The following is an 18,348-nucleotide window of genomic DNA, read 5'->3' as shown; positions in this document are numbered from 1 at the left end:
CTTGAATACATGTGGGGGTTGCCTGTTTGTTAGGCAATCCCCACATGTATTCAAGCTGTCTAGCAGCCACAAATCATGCAGCTGCGTCGACATAAACTAAATCTGCGAGCACGCTGAAATACTCAGAGACCACCCGAGCATGCTCGGAGAAACTCGAGTAACGCGCATATTCGCTCATCACTAATTATTATTTACATTAACCCAAAAAACTAATTTGACACCTTGTGATAATCCGTACATTCATAAAAAAATGTGAAATCAGCATATTTACATTTTTTTATTAGAAATATTTGTGTTTGACCTATTTTTCATATTGATAACAGACCAAAATTATTTTGCATAAACTTACCTTTATTTGTCCTTTTGAACAAGGATCACTGCATACAGAACGCACCATTCCACTTTTATTCATTTGTATCATATCGTCATCAATATTTAAAATTCCTTCATGCCAAGTTCCTATAAGAACATAATCGTAGCGGTTTGGCTCAATGAATTGAAGATTCATGATATCATATCTAAAGTTGGAAAGAAATTATTTTTTCATTTAGAATATCTTCTTACCATACTTTCATTCATTAACTATACCATGGTTTTAAAAGTCAATGCTCATTCAAGTAAACCCTCATGTATTCTGTCCTGAGCGGAATGTATTTGCCAGTAGTTAATTTATCTTATTTGCGTTTGTTTTTATAGTAATATACAATCCGGTTTCCGCCCTTTACACTCTACTGAAACTGCCCTTACTAAAGTCTCTAATGATCTACTAACAACTAAATCTACTGGTCACTACTCCATGCTAATTCTCTTGCATCTCTCTGCAGCATTCGACACTGTGGATCATCAGCTCCTCCTCACTATGCACCACTCCATCCTCAAGGACACCGTTCTCTTCTGGTTCTCCTCCTATCTCTCTGACCACTCTTTCACCGTATCTTTTGCTGGCTCCTCCTCCTCTCATCTTCCCCTTACTGTTGGTGTTCCTCAAGGATCGGTTCTAGGCCTTCTCTTCTCTTTGTATACTGCCACTTTTGGTCAAACAATCAGTAGATTTGATTTCCAGTACCATGTCTATGCTGATGACACCCAATTATACACTTCTTCTCCTGACATCATGCCTGCCTTTTAGTAAACACCAGTGATTGTCTTACCGCTGTCTGTAACATCATGTCCTCCCTCTATCTGAAACTGAATCTGTCAAAAACGGAACTCCTTGTGTTTTCTCCCTCTACTAATGTACCTATGCCTGACATTGCCATTTCCGTGTGTGGTTCCACCATTACTCCCCAGCAACATTCCCGCTGTTTTGGGGTCATACTTGATTCTGAGCTTTCATTCACCCCCCCACATCCGATCCCTGTCTTGCTCTTGTTATCTGCACCTCAAAAACATTTCTAAAATTCAACCCTTTCTTACTTTCGACTTTGCAAAAACTCTTCCTGTTTCTCTTATTCATTCTTGTCTGGACTATTGTAACTCTCTACTAATCGGTCTCCCTCTTACCAAACTCTCCCTCTCCAATCTGTCTTGAGTGCTGCAGCAAGGATCATATTCCTCACCAATTGTTACACCGATGTCTCCACCTTGTGCCAGTCATTACACTGGTTACCCATCCACTTTAGAATTCAGTACAAACTTATTAACCTCACTCACATCTCCTCCCTCTTCTCAGTCTACCACCCTACTTGTGCTCTCCATTCATTCTGTTAATAACCTGAGGTTAACATCCTCAATAAACAGAACCTCCCACTTCCGTCTCCAAGACTTTTCACATGCTGCGCCAATTCTTTGGAATGCACTACCCAGGATAATATGATTAATCCCCAATCCTCACAGTTTTAAGCGTGCCCTAAAAACGCTTTTGTTCAGACTAACCTACCGTATCGACGCATTAACCTAACTAACCCTGTGTGGTCCATTCAAAATTTTTTACCATAACCAAGTTCCTCGCATCAACTTCTCACATGCTTTATGCATTTAATAGCCCTCTGTGTCTGTATTGTTACATACTTATGCGGATAACCGATTCATGCAGCATTACATGAGCACTTGATTCTTACATTTTGGCTGGTCCGAACAATGAAAGCAATTGTTAACATCTACCCTTTGTGTCTCCCCTTTTCCTCATAGACTGTAAGCTTGGGAGCAGGGCCCTCATTCTTTTTGGTATCTGTCTTGATCTACAGTGCCTACAAGTAGTATTCAACCCCCTACAGATTTAGCAGGTTTACACATTTGGAATTAACTTGGCATTGTGACATTTGGACTGTAGATCAGCCTGGAAGTGTGAAATGCACTGCAGCAAAAAATAATGTTATTTCTTTGTTTATTTTTTTTTTAAATTGTGAAAAGTCTTTTCAGAGGGTCATTTATTATTCAACCCCTCAACCCACCAGAATTCTGTTTGGTTCCCCTAAAGTATTAAGAAGTAGTTCAGGCACAAAGAACAATGAGCTTCACATGTTTGGATTAATTATCTCTTTTTCCAGCTTTTTCTGACTATTTAAGACCCTCCCCAAACTTGTGAACAGCACTCATACATGGTCAACTTGGGAAAGACAAAGGAGCATTCCAAGGCCATCAGAGACAAGATTGTGGAGGGTCACAAGGCTGGCAAGGGGTACAAAACCCTTTCCAAGGAGTTGGGTCTACCTGTCTCCACTGTTGGGAGCATCATCCGGAAGTGGAAGGCTTATGGAACTACTGTTAGCCTTCCACGGCCTGGACAGCCTTTGAAAGTTTCCTCCCGTGCCGAGGCCAGGCTTGTCTGAAGAGTCAAGGCTAACCCAAGGACAACAAGGAAGGAGCTCCGGGAAGATCTTATGGCAGTGGGGACATTGGTTTCAGTCAATACCATAAGTAACGTACTCCACCGCAATGGTCTCCGTTCCAGACGAGCCCGTAAGGTACCTTTACTTTCAAAGCGTCATGTCAAGGCTCGTCTACAGTTTGCTCATGATCACTTGGAGGACTCTGAGACTGACTGGTTCAAGGTTCTCTGGTCTGATGAGACCAAGATCGAGATCTTTGGTGCCAACCACACACGTGACGTTTGGAGACTGGATGGCACTGCATACGACCCCAAGAATACCATCCCTACAGTCAAGCATGGTGGTGGCAGCATCATGCTGTGGGGCTGTTTCTCAGCCAAGGGGCCTGGCCATCTGGTCCGCATCCATGGGAAGATGGATAGCACGGCCTACCTGGAGATTTTGGCCAAGAACCTCCACTCCTCCATCAAGGATCTTAAGATGGGTCGTCATTTCATCTTCCAACAAGACAACGACCCAAAGCAAACAGCCAAGAAAACCAAGGCCTGGTTCAAGAGGCAAAAAATCAAGGTGTTGCAGTGGCCTAGTCAGTCTCCTGACCTTAACCAATTGAAAACTTGTGGAAGGAGCTCAAGATTAAAGTCCACATGAGACACCCAAAGAACCTAGATAACTTGGAGAAGATCTGCATGGAGGAGTGGGCCAAGATAACTCCAGAGACCTGTGCCGGCCTGATCAGGTCTTATAAAAGACGATTATTAGCTGTAATTGCAAACAAAGGTTATTCCACAAAATATTAAACCTTGGGGTTGAATAATAATTGACCCACACTTTTATGTTTAAAATTTATAAAAATTTAACTGAGCAACAAAACTTTTTGGTTTGTCAGATTTATGCATCTGTTAATAAATCCTGCTCTTGTTTGAAGTTTGAAGGCTCTAACTTATTTGCATCTTATTAAACCTACTAAATCTGCAGGGGGTTGAATACTACTTGTAGGCACTGTATGTGTTTATTGATATGCTGTAATGTCTACTGTCTGTACAAGTCCCTTCTAAAATGTAAAGTGCTGCAGAATATGTTGGCGCTATAGAAATAATATTATTATTGTTACTATTAAAAATAAATCATCTTGATTGTATTGTGTAATATTACAGAAAGAGGTGGAGAAACAGACTATTGTCAAAAACATGGCAGATGAATATTCATGCTGATAAATGTCGAGTAATGCAACTAGGTTGCGGTAATTGCATTGCTGCATATACTGTACAATAAATTAAATGAAATGTGGAAAACAGAACAGAAAAAAGGCTTTGCTATTCTGATTAGAAGTAAGCTAAGCAGCAGTACTCAATGTCAAGCAGCAGCTGTAAAAGCAAATAAGAAAATAAACGAGAGAGAAAAACATGTGATCCTAAAGTCAAACCACAGGTATGGGCTCTTTGTAGCCAATTGCTCTGTCTATGACAAAAGTTGCTTGTGGCTTTGAAGGAGGAAGTGGGCCTCCATACCTCTGGACTTATTGCACCAATGATATGCCCACCCCTGATTCATAGAAAAGCCTAGATCCCCATACAGGGGTGAATGGGTGAACACACTGGAGCATTGCCTGGCGCCTGCTAAGCAGAATATCTATTGGAAAGAAAGTCTGCAAAAGCCATCTTCAGAATTGCTAGATTTCTACGACAGTCCATCATTGTTCTTTCAGTTAGACAAGTCAAACTATGAAAGAGGTAGTAACAGTAGATACTTGCTAATGCCGGCATTTAAAAAAAGCTATAGATGCTTATCCAAAATGAAATAGTATGAAATGTTATGGTTTAAAAATAACTTTTATTCCATAAAGTATTAAAAAAGTATTTTAGAACAAAGCATTTTAAGTGCCATGCAACATGCTACATAAAAGAAAGCAGAGAGGTTGCTGGTACTGAATGAACTAGAACTAGCACCAACTCTTAAAAAATACTAAACAGGGAAAGGGAGGGGCTAGAAAGAAACGGAAAAACCTAATAAAGATAGTAGGAAATCCAGTTAAATCTGGAAACTTGCAGATATGATTAGATACAGTTATGACTTATGAGTAATTATTCTTATTACTATGTAAAATCAGATATCACTCATTAACATAATGACTTCAGGTGTGGAAACTTCTAGCCCTAGTTAGGTACAGTTATGAGTAATTATTCAATCTGGAAACCAGTCACACAGATAATAGTGGTTAAAGTTAATCATAATACTACTGACAGGTACCATTGACCAGGACGCTGGACTGGAGTCCTACATATCGATCCGCTCATCTCTAATTAATATTATTGATCATCCCTCAGCAGCTTCAAGCTGAAAGTTAGGTTACCCAGTGTAACATGGAAAGCATGGAAAGTGCATACATTAATCCCCAAAAGTTCTCAGGCTAAAGCTTCATTCGGATGTTTGTTTGTGACATATGTGTTTCATCTATGTTCTTCACAGATAAAACACATACCAATCATAGTCTACATGTTCCTGTGACCAAATGCCACAAAAAAGATAGCTCCATTTTGATTTGAGTCAAGGATCAAACTTGACAATGCACGTCAATAGCAACACTATTAGCACATGGAGGCCATTACCACCTGAATTTCATCTGTTTACTATCCGTTTTTACAGTTTAGTAGGTAAAAGAAGCTTAATTTTTTTTTATATAAGATAAAGTAACGCAACACTGATGGTGGAAATGGTCACCTGGACAAAAAAAATGGATGAAAATTGGATAAAGGGTCCATTTTTTTTATTTTGTGCCAAAACTAATTACTGATACCAATGCTTGTGTAGAGAAACGAACTTCCCCACCTGCAGAGTGAAGCTGCTACCAGCCAATGTCTAGGTAAAAAATGATTTAAGATGTGACTACATCGGGATAATGTGATAAGCCTATATATGTGTAGTGTACCGTTCATGCAAAGTGAATTGGAACAGAGAAGCAAAGGTTGTTTGCATTAATCACGATTATTGCTTAAGTGAAAAATATGGAACAGATCGAAAAATTGTATAAATTTTCATTACAGAGGAAAAACATCCCAACTTTATGAAATTGAAATGCCTCATTTTCTGTATACTAATTCCAACATATTTTGCTCTCTGCTGAATACATCATGTATTTTATATCATTTTAGAAATGATTTACTAGATTATAATGTATACATATTAGGTCAGCTTTTCAGAAAAAAAATTACATATCCTGATATGCTAAATTTTTTGGAGATGAAATGCATTTAACTAAAGGAATGATCTTTAGAAAGCAGAAAATAGGAAAAAGTATTTAATATTATAGAAGTATATTTCAGGTTTAGCATTATTTTAGTTTCCTTATCATTTTTATTATTTTTATCGCATACTTCAAAATTAGAGACAAGTTCAAAATCATGACCTGGAAATGCTATTGATTTTTCTTATTTTTTTATGTTCTATTAACATTTTTCTCTTCAAATTCTTGGTGCCCTGATGGGCTCTAAATTTTCCCCTTCTTTCGTTTGTTTCCTGGTGGGATTATTTTTTTTATTTTTTCTGATAATTAGCAATGAGCGAGCATGCTCGCCACTACTCGGTACTCGCCCGAGCATCTCACTGCTCGAGATGATCTGAGCTCGCAGAGTATTCCTGGGGTTGCTCAGCGGGAGCTCGGGTCCCCGGCCTGCATGTTTGGCGCTATTTAATGTGCCAATGAATATGCAGGGATTGTCTGCCAAACACTGTAATGCCGCAGCCATGTTGATTGTTGCATTACAATGATTGGCTGGCCGCACAGCGTCATCAGGTCTGTATCAGACCTGGCACTGCCATGCTCATCACAGTCTACTCCAGAATCAGGAAGTGTAGGGAGAGTTGCTGTTGAGCTAGAGAGAGATTTGATTGTGTCTTAGTGTAGGTATACCACAATATATTAGACACATATCCATCTCAACTAACAGTCCTTCTGAGGATTAATCCAGCTGCATAGACATCAGTGCTAGGCAGGCAAGCAGTGTATGTGGCAGACTGCAGTGCATATAGCAAGAGGGTCCATTCCAGTTCTGTCTGCTGCTGCTTTGACAGATGTTTCTAGACATAGCCCCAGGTATCAGGGACCAGGAATCATTTTTTTTAATCTTAATCCTGATTATTTGCTTAAATAGCAATCCAAAGAACACCGTTTTTCTGCTTCATTTGCTTGTTGGCACTGCAGAATGCAGCCAGATCCTTTCCATGTTACAGAGCTAAAAATCCATCTATTTAAAACTGTGGTTTGTCAGTCACATGGATCACACATAATTGCGCTCAAAATTCTGCGATTTCTGGCCTCCATTTAAATTTTGTTGCAGAGTGTTAGCGAAATTATTGACACCAGCTTGCTGGTAAAAATCGTTACCTACAGGCCAGCTATTTAAAACTGTGGTTTGTCCGTCACATGGATCACATATAAGTTCGCTCCAAATTCAGCCATTTGTAGTGAACGTGGAAAATATTGTCCTCCATTTAAAATGGGCAAGGTGCATAACAAGTGACAGGGAACTGGACGTGATGGTTATGATGGTGCATGCAGAGGCTAAAGCCGTGGGCAAGCTGAAATTGTGCCACAACAAACAGCAACATCTTCCGGCCCAACCTTCCTGTCCCAATTACTAGGAGACCGCAGCACATCACTATTGAACACAGAGCAGTGTCAAAAGTTGTTGGTTGGATAGCGTATAATGCTTCCAGTCACTTTGCCACCACCACCACCGTGTCTTTCACATGGTCAAGTCTCAGTAGCCATGAGTCTGAACCGCATATTCCTCACCCTGATCCTCCTTCCTCCCACCATGCCGAGTGCCCGGAGACATCTGATCCCTCACTTGGGCACTCCGAAGAGCTGTTCACTTTTCCATTTTCAGATTCGGGCCTCTCACCAGGTCCACTTGAAGTGAGGTAAGAGGAGTATGTAGCGATGCCCAAACATTTGAGCAGCCACGGTCACACGAAGGTGATGGAGGGAAAGTGTCACAATAGGTGGATGATGATGAGACACAGTTGCCAGAAAGTCAAGAGGAGGATAAGGGTGCGGAAGTGGAAGACAAGGTGGTGGATATAGTAACTGACCCAACCTGGCAGGAGGACATGCAGAGCGAGGACAGCAGCACACAGGGAGAGGGAGGCATGGCACCCCAACAGGCAGGAAGAAGCATTGTGGTGGCCACAGAAAGAAGGCGGGCAACCATTCCCCATAACACCAATACAACGGAAGTTGCCAGTCCAACTGTTAGGTCTTCCCGAGTCTGCTTGTTTTTAAAGAGTCTGCCGATAACCCCCAAAAAGGTCATTTGCACCACCTGCCAGGCCAGCATCAGCAGGGGTAGCTAAACTTCCAGCCTGACCATCACCAGCATGATCAGGCACATGGAAGCAAAGCACCCGACTTTGTGGGCCAAACTCCAGGGTCCAAGAACAGTGTCTGTGGGTGACACCACTGCTTCTTCTGCTGTTGTGCATGCAAGCCAATCCCCTGTCCATGGTGCATGCGAAGATGATTCCTGTCCTGCACCTGTCATTGCACACACTCAACTATCACAATCAGCAAGCACGTCCAAGTCCGTGTCCCTGGGCAGTGTTCAGTTGTCCATACCCCACTTCTTGGAACACAAGCGCAAATACGCAGCCAAAGCCCCACAGGCCATATTACTAAATTCTGATATTTCGCAATTGCTTGTGCTCAAAATGTTGCCATTTAGGCTTGTGGAGCTGTCCTCTGGTACTTGGTCCCCAGCCGCCACTATTTTTCTTGGTGTGCCGTCCCCGCATTACACAAGCACGTGTCCGACAACATTAGCCGTGCCCTCAACAATGCAGTTCCTGGGAAAGTCCACCTCACCACAGACACGTGGACAAGTGCTTGTGGACAGTACATCTTGCTGACAGCACACTGGGTTATCATAGTGGAAGCCAGTACCCAGTCAGACCTTGGGATGGAACACATCCTCCCGATGCCAAGGATTGCAGGCTCTAGGTCAATAAGGGTTGCCCCCAAAGTCTACAGCTCCTGCACTTCATCCTCCTCCTCTTCAGCCTCCATCTCTGAAATGACCTCATCAGTCACAAGCTGGAAGCACTACAGCACTGCCTCAGCCAAGCGGCAACAAGCTGTGCTGAAGCTAATATGCTTAGGTGACAAACCGTGCAATGCTGAAGAGTTGTAGACAGCTCTGAAAGAGCATGCAGATCTGTGGCTGACACCACTGTAACTAAAGGCAGGCAGGATCGTGTGTGACAATGGCCGGAAAATTGTGGTGGCTCTGAGGCAAGGCGAGCTCACACATGTACCATGCCTGGCCTATGTGCTTAATCTGGTTGTTCAGTGGTTTCTCAAAACCTATCCGGAGCTGCCGGATCTGCTTTTCAAAGTACGCCGCCTATGTGGCCATTTTAGAAAGTCAGCTACAGCTTCCACTGCTCTTGCCTTGCTTCTGTAGCGTTTGCAACTTCCGGCTCACCGACTGGTGTGTGATGACCCCATGCATTGGAACTCAAAAATGCAGATGTTGGAAAGGATTTGTGAGCAGACGAGGGCAGTTGTTGACCTCCAGCATCAACAGGCCATCGGTATTCAGCTCAGACTCAACACATGGATGTCAGACATATGTACCATTCTCCAAAACTTTGAAGACTCCACCAAGATGATGAGCGGCGATGATGCCATAATTAGTGTCATCATCCCACTTCTCTGTGTTCTGAAACGCTCTCTGCTCACAATCAAAGAGGATGCATTGCAGGCAGAGCACGATGAGATGGAGCAAAGAACCATAAAGGGTGATTACACACAACCCAGCCTCATCTTATCCCAACATGGATTGGGTAACAATGAGGAAGAGGAGGAGGAGGAACAGGAGCTAGTTTCATGTGCTATAGACGGTACTACCTGCACAAATGTCATATCGTCTGTTCAGCGTGGATGGCCTGAGGACAGGGAGGAGGAGGAGAGCATGGTCAGACTTCCCCTTGGTGAGGACACAGAAGTCTTGCCTGTTAACAGTCTGGCACGCATGGCTGAGTTTATGTTTCACTGCCTTTCCCATGACCCTCGCATTCTCAAAATTTTTGGTGACAGTGATTACTAGTTGGTGACACTTCTAGATCCACGCTACAAGGAGAGCTTACTATCTCTTATTCCCAAGGCAGACAGGTCTACTAAAATGGGGCAGTACCAGAAGGCCCCTTGTTGCGGAATTATTTAAAAAATTCCTATCTGAAAATGCTGGCGACAGAGGTCATTGTTTGTTAGACAAACAATGAGTACAGGTGAGAGAGACACAACTCCAGTCCAGCAGAGGAACACTGTCAAAGTTCTGGGAGAGTTTTCTTAGACACTCTCATCACACAGGCCCTAAGGCACAGGGTACTCTCACAAGGAGTGCAAAGTTTGGGAAGATGCTGAGGGAGTCCCTTGCTGACCGTACCAACATCCTCCATGATTCCTCTGTGCCTTATAATTATTGGGTATCCAAGCTGGACACGTGTCATGAACTGGCCCTCTACGCCTTGGAGGTCCTGGCCTGCCCTGCTGCTAGTGTTTTGTCAGAGAGGGTTTTTAGTGCAACTGGTGGAATTATAACTGATAAGCAACACCCACCTGTCAACTGAAAATGCTGACAGGCTGACTTTTATAAAATTGAACAAGGGCTGGATTGGGGCAGACTTCTCAACACCAATAATGAGAACATTGTTTTCAGGAGGCCCTCTGACCGCTACGTCTCTTCCAAGGGGCATTAGAGTTCCTCCAAATTTTTGGCAGCTGTTGCTTCACTGCACAGGTAAACAGTATGGAGACCCACTTCCTAATAATGGGAACATTATTTTCAGGAGGCCCTCCTGTACATCTCTTCAAAGGGGTATTGTGATGCATCTTAATTTTGGGCAGCCCTGCCACTCACTGCATACACAATAACAGTGTAGGAGACCCCCTGTTTAATAATGGGAACAACAAAACATAGTTGGCTGATGGCTCTCGAAGAATAGTGAGGGCTGACTGCTGGCCCTTTAAGAATAGTAAAGGCCACCTGTTGGCCCTATAAAAATAGGCTTTGTGGCTTTCAGAGTCCCTCCTTCATAAATAAAACAAGATGAGTCTGCTGATGTGTCACACACCACATGGCCAGATTCTGTTGTAAAATAGCCAAAAGAGTGTGGAGGAGCATTTTTGTTTTTGGTTATTTATTTTGCCTTATATACAAGTTATTACCCTGGAAAGGATGCTCATTAACATATTTCCCAGGAAAATAAAAGTTGGCGTAAGACTGTGACAACATTGTTCACAGCAGTGACCTGGGAGTCAGAAATGCTTCCAGGGGTCTTCCTTATGCTGTTCACATGTCATTTGAGCACTGTTCCTAGCCATTTCTGCAATTTCTAGTCTCTCTGCAGACCGCCGGAGGTTGCGGTTACAAATATGCTTGTCCGCTTTTTTCACATCCCCCCCCTGCATGCTTTGTAATATGTCCGAATAAAAATTATGACTACTATATACGGGTAAGTGCACTTCTTTTCTACCTTTTCATGGACTACAGTGTATTACTTTGGAGGCTGCACCCCATTTCTATTTAAAAAGGTATTTTTATGTCGGCTCTCTTAGTGATTTGGGTTGTTTGACGAACAGAATCTAACTATATAGCAGCTGTGCGGAGGATTTCTTTCCTTTTTGTTCACAAATATGCTTGAGTTTCCCATAGACTTATATTGGACTCGTTGCTCGGGTTGAGCACCAATTTGCTCATCCCGAGCAATGAGCACCTGAGCATTTTAGTGCTCACACATCACTAATAACAATCCTTTCGGTATGACTATAGTTTGGTATGGTAGATATGTGGACGACGTGCTCATGGTGTGGCAGGGAGACACGTCCACATATCTTGCCTTATCTTATCTCAATTCAAATCAATGTAATTTCACTGTCAGTGATCTATCTGCTGACATTCCTTTTCTTGACATTCATCTATGGGGTAATACAGTTACTGTCAGAATTGATTTTTCCCTTCACCGCTAAAGCACTGCTGGAAACACCATTTTACTGTCCTCAAGCTCCCACCCCAAAAATACGATTCTTCCTATTCCTAAGGCGGAGTTTGTTCGAGCTAAAATAACATGTTCCAGCAGTGACAGTTTTTTGATGGCGGGCTCTGTGATCACAGACTTCTCAGTATGGGTTATAGTAAATTCAATATCAAACGTGCTTTTGAACACGTCCAGCATATCACACGAATCCGCGATGATTTGTTATACAAACCCTGTGTTGTCAATGACTCCTTTTCTCCCTCTTATGTGGCGTTCTCTACTGCCTTCAGTCCCCAGTTTCACAATATCAGAAACATTGTATTAAAATACTTACCTATCGGGAACCAAGATGACAGTCTTCGTACTATTACTGAGCCAGGAATGAGTAGCCAGGAAAGGCCGTTCTCTTGGTTATATCTATCACCCAGTCTCCCTTGCAGTCCTAAAACTCTGCATTTCTTTTGGCAGAACATAGAAAGCACACATTCCAGTCGTCTAACGGCACATCACAACATATTCAATCAGTTTTGAATTGCAACTCTAATCATGTCATTTATTGTGTCAGTTGGAACAGCTGCAATCTCCAATATATTGGACATACTACAATAAAGTTGAAAAGAAGGGTATCTCAGCATGTCTAATATTAATAGCAATAATGCTAGTTGTTCAGGTGCGGTCAAACATTTTTGTGCTATGCATAGAGGTGACATTTCTCAGCTCTCGTTTTTTGGTTTTGAAAGAGTGGACTGTCTTGTCAGAGGAGGAAATTGGCAAAAACAATGTGCGTTATGTGAAGTGCATTGGATTTTGCAGCAAAACACAAAATTTCCCCAGGGCATGAATTGTAGAAATGAATTGTTTTATATTTATTGAATTTGTTTATTTTTGCATGTATAGTAATTTTAGCATACTTTATTCACTTATCATAGTATTCTGCCACAGTATGCAATGTTCAATGGCTTCTCTTGTATCTCTTTATGGCATGTTCATGTATGGTGATTAGTTCAGCCTTCTTTTTCACAGCGGTCTGCTTAAGTTAATTGGCCCAACCATTTCATTTTGTTTTATATGGTCTTTTTTATTCTACCGCTCATGTTCTATGAGTAAGGGTGTCTGTGCACACCAGAAACGCGTCTGAATTCAGGGTCTTTTTAAACCTTTTAAAACTGCTTCAATAAAGAATGGTTTTATTACTGGACTGGATTGTGATGATGAAATTTCCTTTGCCATTTATGGCACCCTCTGGCTGAACTCCTATTAAAGATCCGAAGTCTTCAATGTAAATAGAAAGGAAAAAATTGTCAGCTCACCAAAATGTAAAGAAGGATCCGAGGCATGGAATTTCAGCAGCGCAGTAGGAAAACCAATCGATAATGGAGAACGAATCAAGCCCCAGGTATCCCATAAAACATATTTATTTGTAAATCATTAAAAATGTCATAATCGGCATAAAGCGTCACGAGCCCCCATAGGGGTTGTACACATTTTCAGATGCGCTTCAGACCTTGCGGTCTATAATCATTGCATCCCACAAATAAATATGTTTTTATGGAATAACTGGAGCTGGACTCTTTCTCCATTATCAAAGTCTTCAACATGGTGAGCTTCACCTACCCTGTCACCCCCTTTCACTCCTTGCATACTTGAAATCTAAACCAATCTCATCCACATGCGTTGTGTTTTTTGTGTTTTTACGCAGAAATTGCGGTGAGAATTTTATTTTGAACCTCTTGGCGCAGATTGGTCGTGAATTTATCTATTACCATATTTGAGTTTAATGGAAAATCAATATCTCTTACAACCCCAGTTGTTGCATGTCTCATTGTGAATTACCCATGAATCTGAAACAAAATCTACAAGCCCTGAAAGGAAAACCCTGACAGAATCACAAAAGGCCGGGCTGTACAGAGTTTAGAAGCAGACCAAGCAAGTTGCCACGGAATCACCAGGAGAAGGTGAACATATATATATTTAATTTTACATGACTGTTAATTATAAGATACCAGCATTTATTAGCCAGATTTTGATTGCTGCTGTTCCCAGTGGTTGTTTTAACATTGTATTGTCATGTGTTCGCTGCAGACAATCAGTGTTTGATAACCAGGTGCAGCCTTAACAATTTTGTTAGAGCAGACGCCCAATCTGAAGGAAAAATGAAAAGCTGCAGTCGATCAGTGAATGCTGACTGGCTGCAGTGGTCTTGTGACAACAATGTCATGTCAACCACCAGATAGAGCAGTACCAATATCTCTGGGAGGCACCACTTTAGGTGCTGAGTATATACTGTTTATTTTCCATGGGGCATGAAAATGATTGATGGTTGTTCAGCAGTGGACATCACTTTTAAAGTAAAATAAAGAACCCAGTATAATGATGCTGCCAAATCTCCCATCAGAAAATGTGCTGTTATGCTGTGCTGACATAAACCAAACTTTTACCTTCCAGGGGCATCTCCTTTTTCATCAAACCAAACATCTTCTCCAGAAACACCAGTAAATGAACTTTTTATGAGGAATTCAAGCAGTTTGCTGCCGTCAATAGGCCTCATTGCATCACACAAACCGACATGTCCTGGACACAAGACTCCATGCATATCATGGAGGCCATGAGCCATTGCATAGATTGCATTAATGACAAATCCCATTTTGCTATCCTGTACATAGTTGTCTTCTAAGCTTTCGTTGCCTGAAAGATAACAAAATGAAAGACACCTTTTTTATTCTTCAGAGAATATTGCATTCATGACACAATTAAAGTGAACCTGTCAGCAGATTTTTACACGCCAAACTAATGTCATCCACATAAAGTTGCTGTAATGTTGATTAAATCCAAATTTAAATCCATCAGCTAATTTTTATGCAAATGACCCACAAGTGGAGGGGGTCTTACAGTTCTCTGGCGTCTCTCCCTATTTCCGCACGGCCTTCTGCCTCTTGTCAATTACTGACAAGTCTATCTTTTGCACAGGCACGGTCATACCCTGAGGCGCTGCATGGGCAGATCCATAGTCTACTCTCATTACATCATCAGGACCCTACTGCACATGCACCACCGTAGGGCACTTGCTTGCGCAAGATCTTGGGAGGGGCAGACAACAGTGATCTGTTAGTCACTGACAGGGGCAAGTGGTGGCTGGGGAAATTGCGAAAAAGGCGGGAGCGCTGTAAGGGCAGTGTTGGCCCTGCTGCAAATGGCTCATTTATATAAAAAAATGCAATTGAATTTCTCAAAAAACAGAAACACATATTTCCATCCAGTCAACATTACAGTGACTTTACATAGATGACAGCTTGGAGTGTAAAAATCTTCTGTTAGGTTCCCTTTAAGAATGAAAATGGAACTACACATCTTTTCTTACTTTATTCTATCATTTAATAATCCTTGACACAAACTGAAAAAAGGTCTGTTTAGCAGGTAAAAGTGAAGATAGAATGTATTTATAAAAAGAGATATACCGTATTTTTCGGACTAAAAGACGCACTTTTTCCCCCCCAAAAAAGGGGGGAAAATGAGGGGTGCGTCTAATAGTCGCAATGCAGGCTTACCTAGGTGGCAGAGATGCGGTGGCAGAGGTCCGGTGGCAGAGGTGCGGTTGCGAGGGTGTGGCGGCAGAGGAGGCGCAGTAAGCGGGGTCCCTTTCCCCGGTATGGTGATGCAGCAGGCCCGGTATGCAGCAGAGCCGGGTGAATCCTCTTGTTATCGGTGGTGGCGGCCATTTTCCGGAGGCCGCGCGTGCGCAGATGGAGCGCTCTGCTTCCCGGGGCTTCAGGAAAATGGCCGCCGCGATCTCCATCTGCGCACGCGCGGCCTCCCGCGGCCATTTTCCTGAAGCCCCGGGAGCAGAGCGCTTCATCTGCACACGCGCGGCCTCAGGAAGATGGCCGCGCCCACCGATAACAAGAGGATTCACCCGGCTCTGCTGCATACTGGGCCTGCTGCATCACCATACCGGGGAAAGGGACCCCGCTTACTGCGCCTCCTCTGCCGCCACACCCCTGCCACTGCACCTCTGCCACCGGACCTCTGCCACCGCACCTCTGCCACCTAGGTAAGCCTGCATGGTACGCCAGGGACCCCTCTCACGCCATACCTCTCACTGCACCTCCTGCTCCCAGCACCTCCTGATCCCAGCACCTCCTGATCCCAGCACCTCCTGATCCCAGCACCTTCTCATCCCAGCACCTCCTCATCCCAGCATCACCCCACCTCTGCCGACACCTTGCCTCCTGTGACCCTGCTCTGCCACCGCCATAAGATACTGTAAATTCGGACAATAAGACGGACCCCCATGTTATAAAAAATCTTTTTTTCTGCAATTTTCACCCCAACGAGTGTACTCGTTGCTCAGGTTTTCCCGAGCACGCTCGGGTGACCTCCGAGTATTTATGACAGCTCGGAGATTTAGTTTTCATCCCGGCAGCTGAATGATTTACAGCTATTAGCCAGGCTGAGTACATGTGGGGATTCCCTAGCAACCAGGCAACCCCCACATGTACTCAGCCTGGCTAGTAGCTGTAAATCATTCAGCTGCCGGGATGAAAACTAAATCTCCGAGCTGTCATAAATACTCGGAGGTCACCCGAGCGTGCTCGGGAAAACCTGAGCAACGAGTACACTCGCTCATCACTAATTACAATGACTGTCGTTCTCTTATGCTGACAAACCAGTTCTGTAGTCTGTAAACCCAGCTAAGGCACTACATTGCACAGATTAATACTTTTAATTTACGTACAATCAAAAGGTATTTAAGAATTTATTTATCATGACATTTCTTTTATATACAACATGTTTTTTACGACTCTGGAACTCCTTTAAGATGAGCAGAGGCGAGAAACATATGTGATCCTCAGCAGCCTGTATTTGGAGTTAATGCTGCTCTGAAAACTTTTAGTGCTCATACCTCCTATTGGTGACCATACAGTTTGCATAGCTGTCTGCCAAATGCTGTTTGGGCCACCATTGATCTCTCCTGAAGTTTCTATACACATGCACACTCTACAAAGAATGCATACATTTTTAATGAAGAAAAGTAAATGAGCCGCTGACAGACACTTCTTTATGTGAATTATCTGCTGTGGTAACAGGGGATTCCACAAACTTGTATATCAGTTGTCAAGGAGGAATCTAATGACCCCCACACCTTAGATGGCTGTATGATCTTGTCAGAATTGCAGGGTTGCTAGGTTCACATTAACCATGTGCTCTACACTGAGTGCTTACGTCACAGTTTAAAATCTAAAAATACAAAAAGAAAAAAACAAAATTCAGATAAAACCCCCGCTGTAACCATTCTCTATAATGAGGCAGATTTAGTCAAATATTACAGTGACGCTTAGTGTTTTTAAGCATTTACAAAATACTTTTTTCTACCTCCAAATAAATACATACCAAGAGAGGCCATACAGAGTCCAGAATAACTCAATCTGCCTCATCATAGTGAACAGTTCCAGTGGAGATCCAATCTGAATCTTGTTTTTAGTGGATTCAGACAGAAACCACTATGTAAGTGCTAGAGCACAACAAAAATTTTAACATATCTTTAAAAGCTGTTCAAGTTCTTATTTCCCGCAAATTGTGGTACCAATAAAAAACTTCAACTCATTGCGCAAAAAAAGACCCCACTCAGGTCAATCACCTGTCAATAGAAAAATATTGGGATTCAATGTTACTGATAGCAGAAAAGCTCTCAAAATGCTACATAGCCATCACACCTCCCCCCCAAAAAATGATATCATTCCTTTCCGAGACCCAGAGTGTACCTAGACAGCCTAGACAGCAGTTAGTATCCACATGTATGGCATTGCTGTAGGATGGAGGATTGAGTTAAGAGTTAGTGGGGCATGTGTATCCAATAGCACACACTGGCCTCAATGTGTTGGACACTAAGCTAGCATATTTGCAATTTTCATTAAGAAACATAAACTGCATGTTTTTTTCTAGAAAACTCCTGTTAGGCCAAAATAGTCACTGTATCCTCACATGAATTCCCTAAGTGGTCTAGTTTACAAAATGGGGACACCGTGGGATGGTTCTGCTGGTCTACCCCTTAGAGATTACAAAAGAAAAAAACAGCTCACCCAGGCTCTAGGCGGTAGAAGCACGAGATCCACAGGACCGGATGAAAATCCAAAGAAAAGAAAAATCGATCCAGCTTCAGGGAACTAAGCAAAAACTTATTGGAGAGCATAAAAACATGCAAACATGATATGTACAGAGACAGCATAGCAGTAATGTGTTTTGACCGCACATGGCGTTCTTTGTCAGAGCTGCAACTCAAATGACCACACAAAATTTAAATGAGCCCTCACCAATGGAAAGACATGCACAGCATCACATGATTAACATTAAAATCAATACAATCACAAGATGTCAGTAAAATACGGAACAAGAAAAAATCATGAAGAAGCCACTTAATGAATAACAGGATAATGTCTAAAGAATAGAAAATACAAAAGGTGCATAGAAATTTTAATATTGAAACATCACCACTTTGCATGAATTCAACCCATTTGGGCTGCAAGTGTCGTGAAAGTATATCCAA

General features: G+C 42.5%; 1 protein-coding gene across 4 annotated transcripts in view; it reads right to left on the bottom strand.

The window, feature by feature from the left end:
- Window positions 1–18,348, bottom strand: part of GRM1 (glutamate metabotropic receptor 1) — a 487,741-nt gene that overhangs the window by 54,625 nt on the left and 414,768 nt on the right. For all 4 annotated transcript variants that reach the window (XM_069769157.1, XM_069769159.1, XM_069769158.1 and 1 more), the window contains exons 5-6: window positions 14,246–14,492; window positions 350–518 (exon numbers count right to left, since the gene is read on the bottom strand). In XM_069769157.1, coding sequence (XP_069625258.1) covers window positions 350–518; window positions 14,246–14,492 — 416 coding nt within the window. The remainder of the gene's footprint in view (window positions 1–349; window positions 519–14,245; window positions 14,493–18,348) is intronic.

The sequence above is a fragment of the Ranitomeya imitator genome, chromosome 5 (assembly GCF_032444005.1).
Source record: "Ranitomeya imitator isolate aRanImi1 chromosome 5, aRanImi1.pri, whole genome shotgun sequence".
Lineage (NCBI taxonomy): Eukaryota > Metazoa > Chordata > Amphibia > Anura > Dendrobatidae > Ranitomeya > Ranitomeya imitator.
Note: the sequence above shows the minus strand (reverse complement) of the source record. Positions and strands in the feature narration are given on the sequence as shown.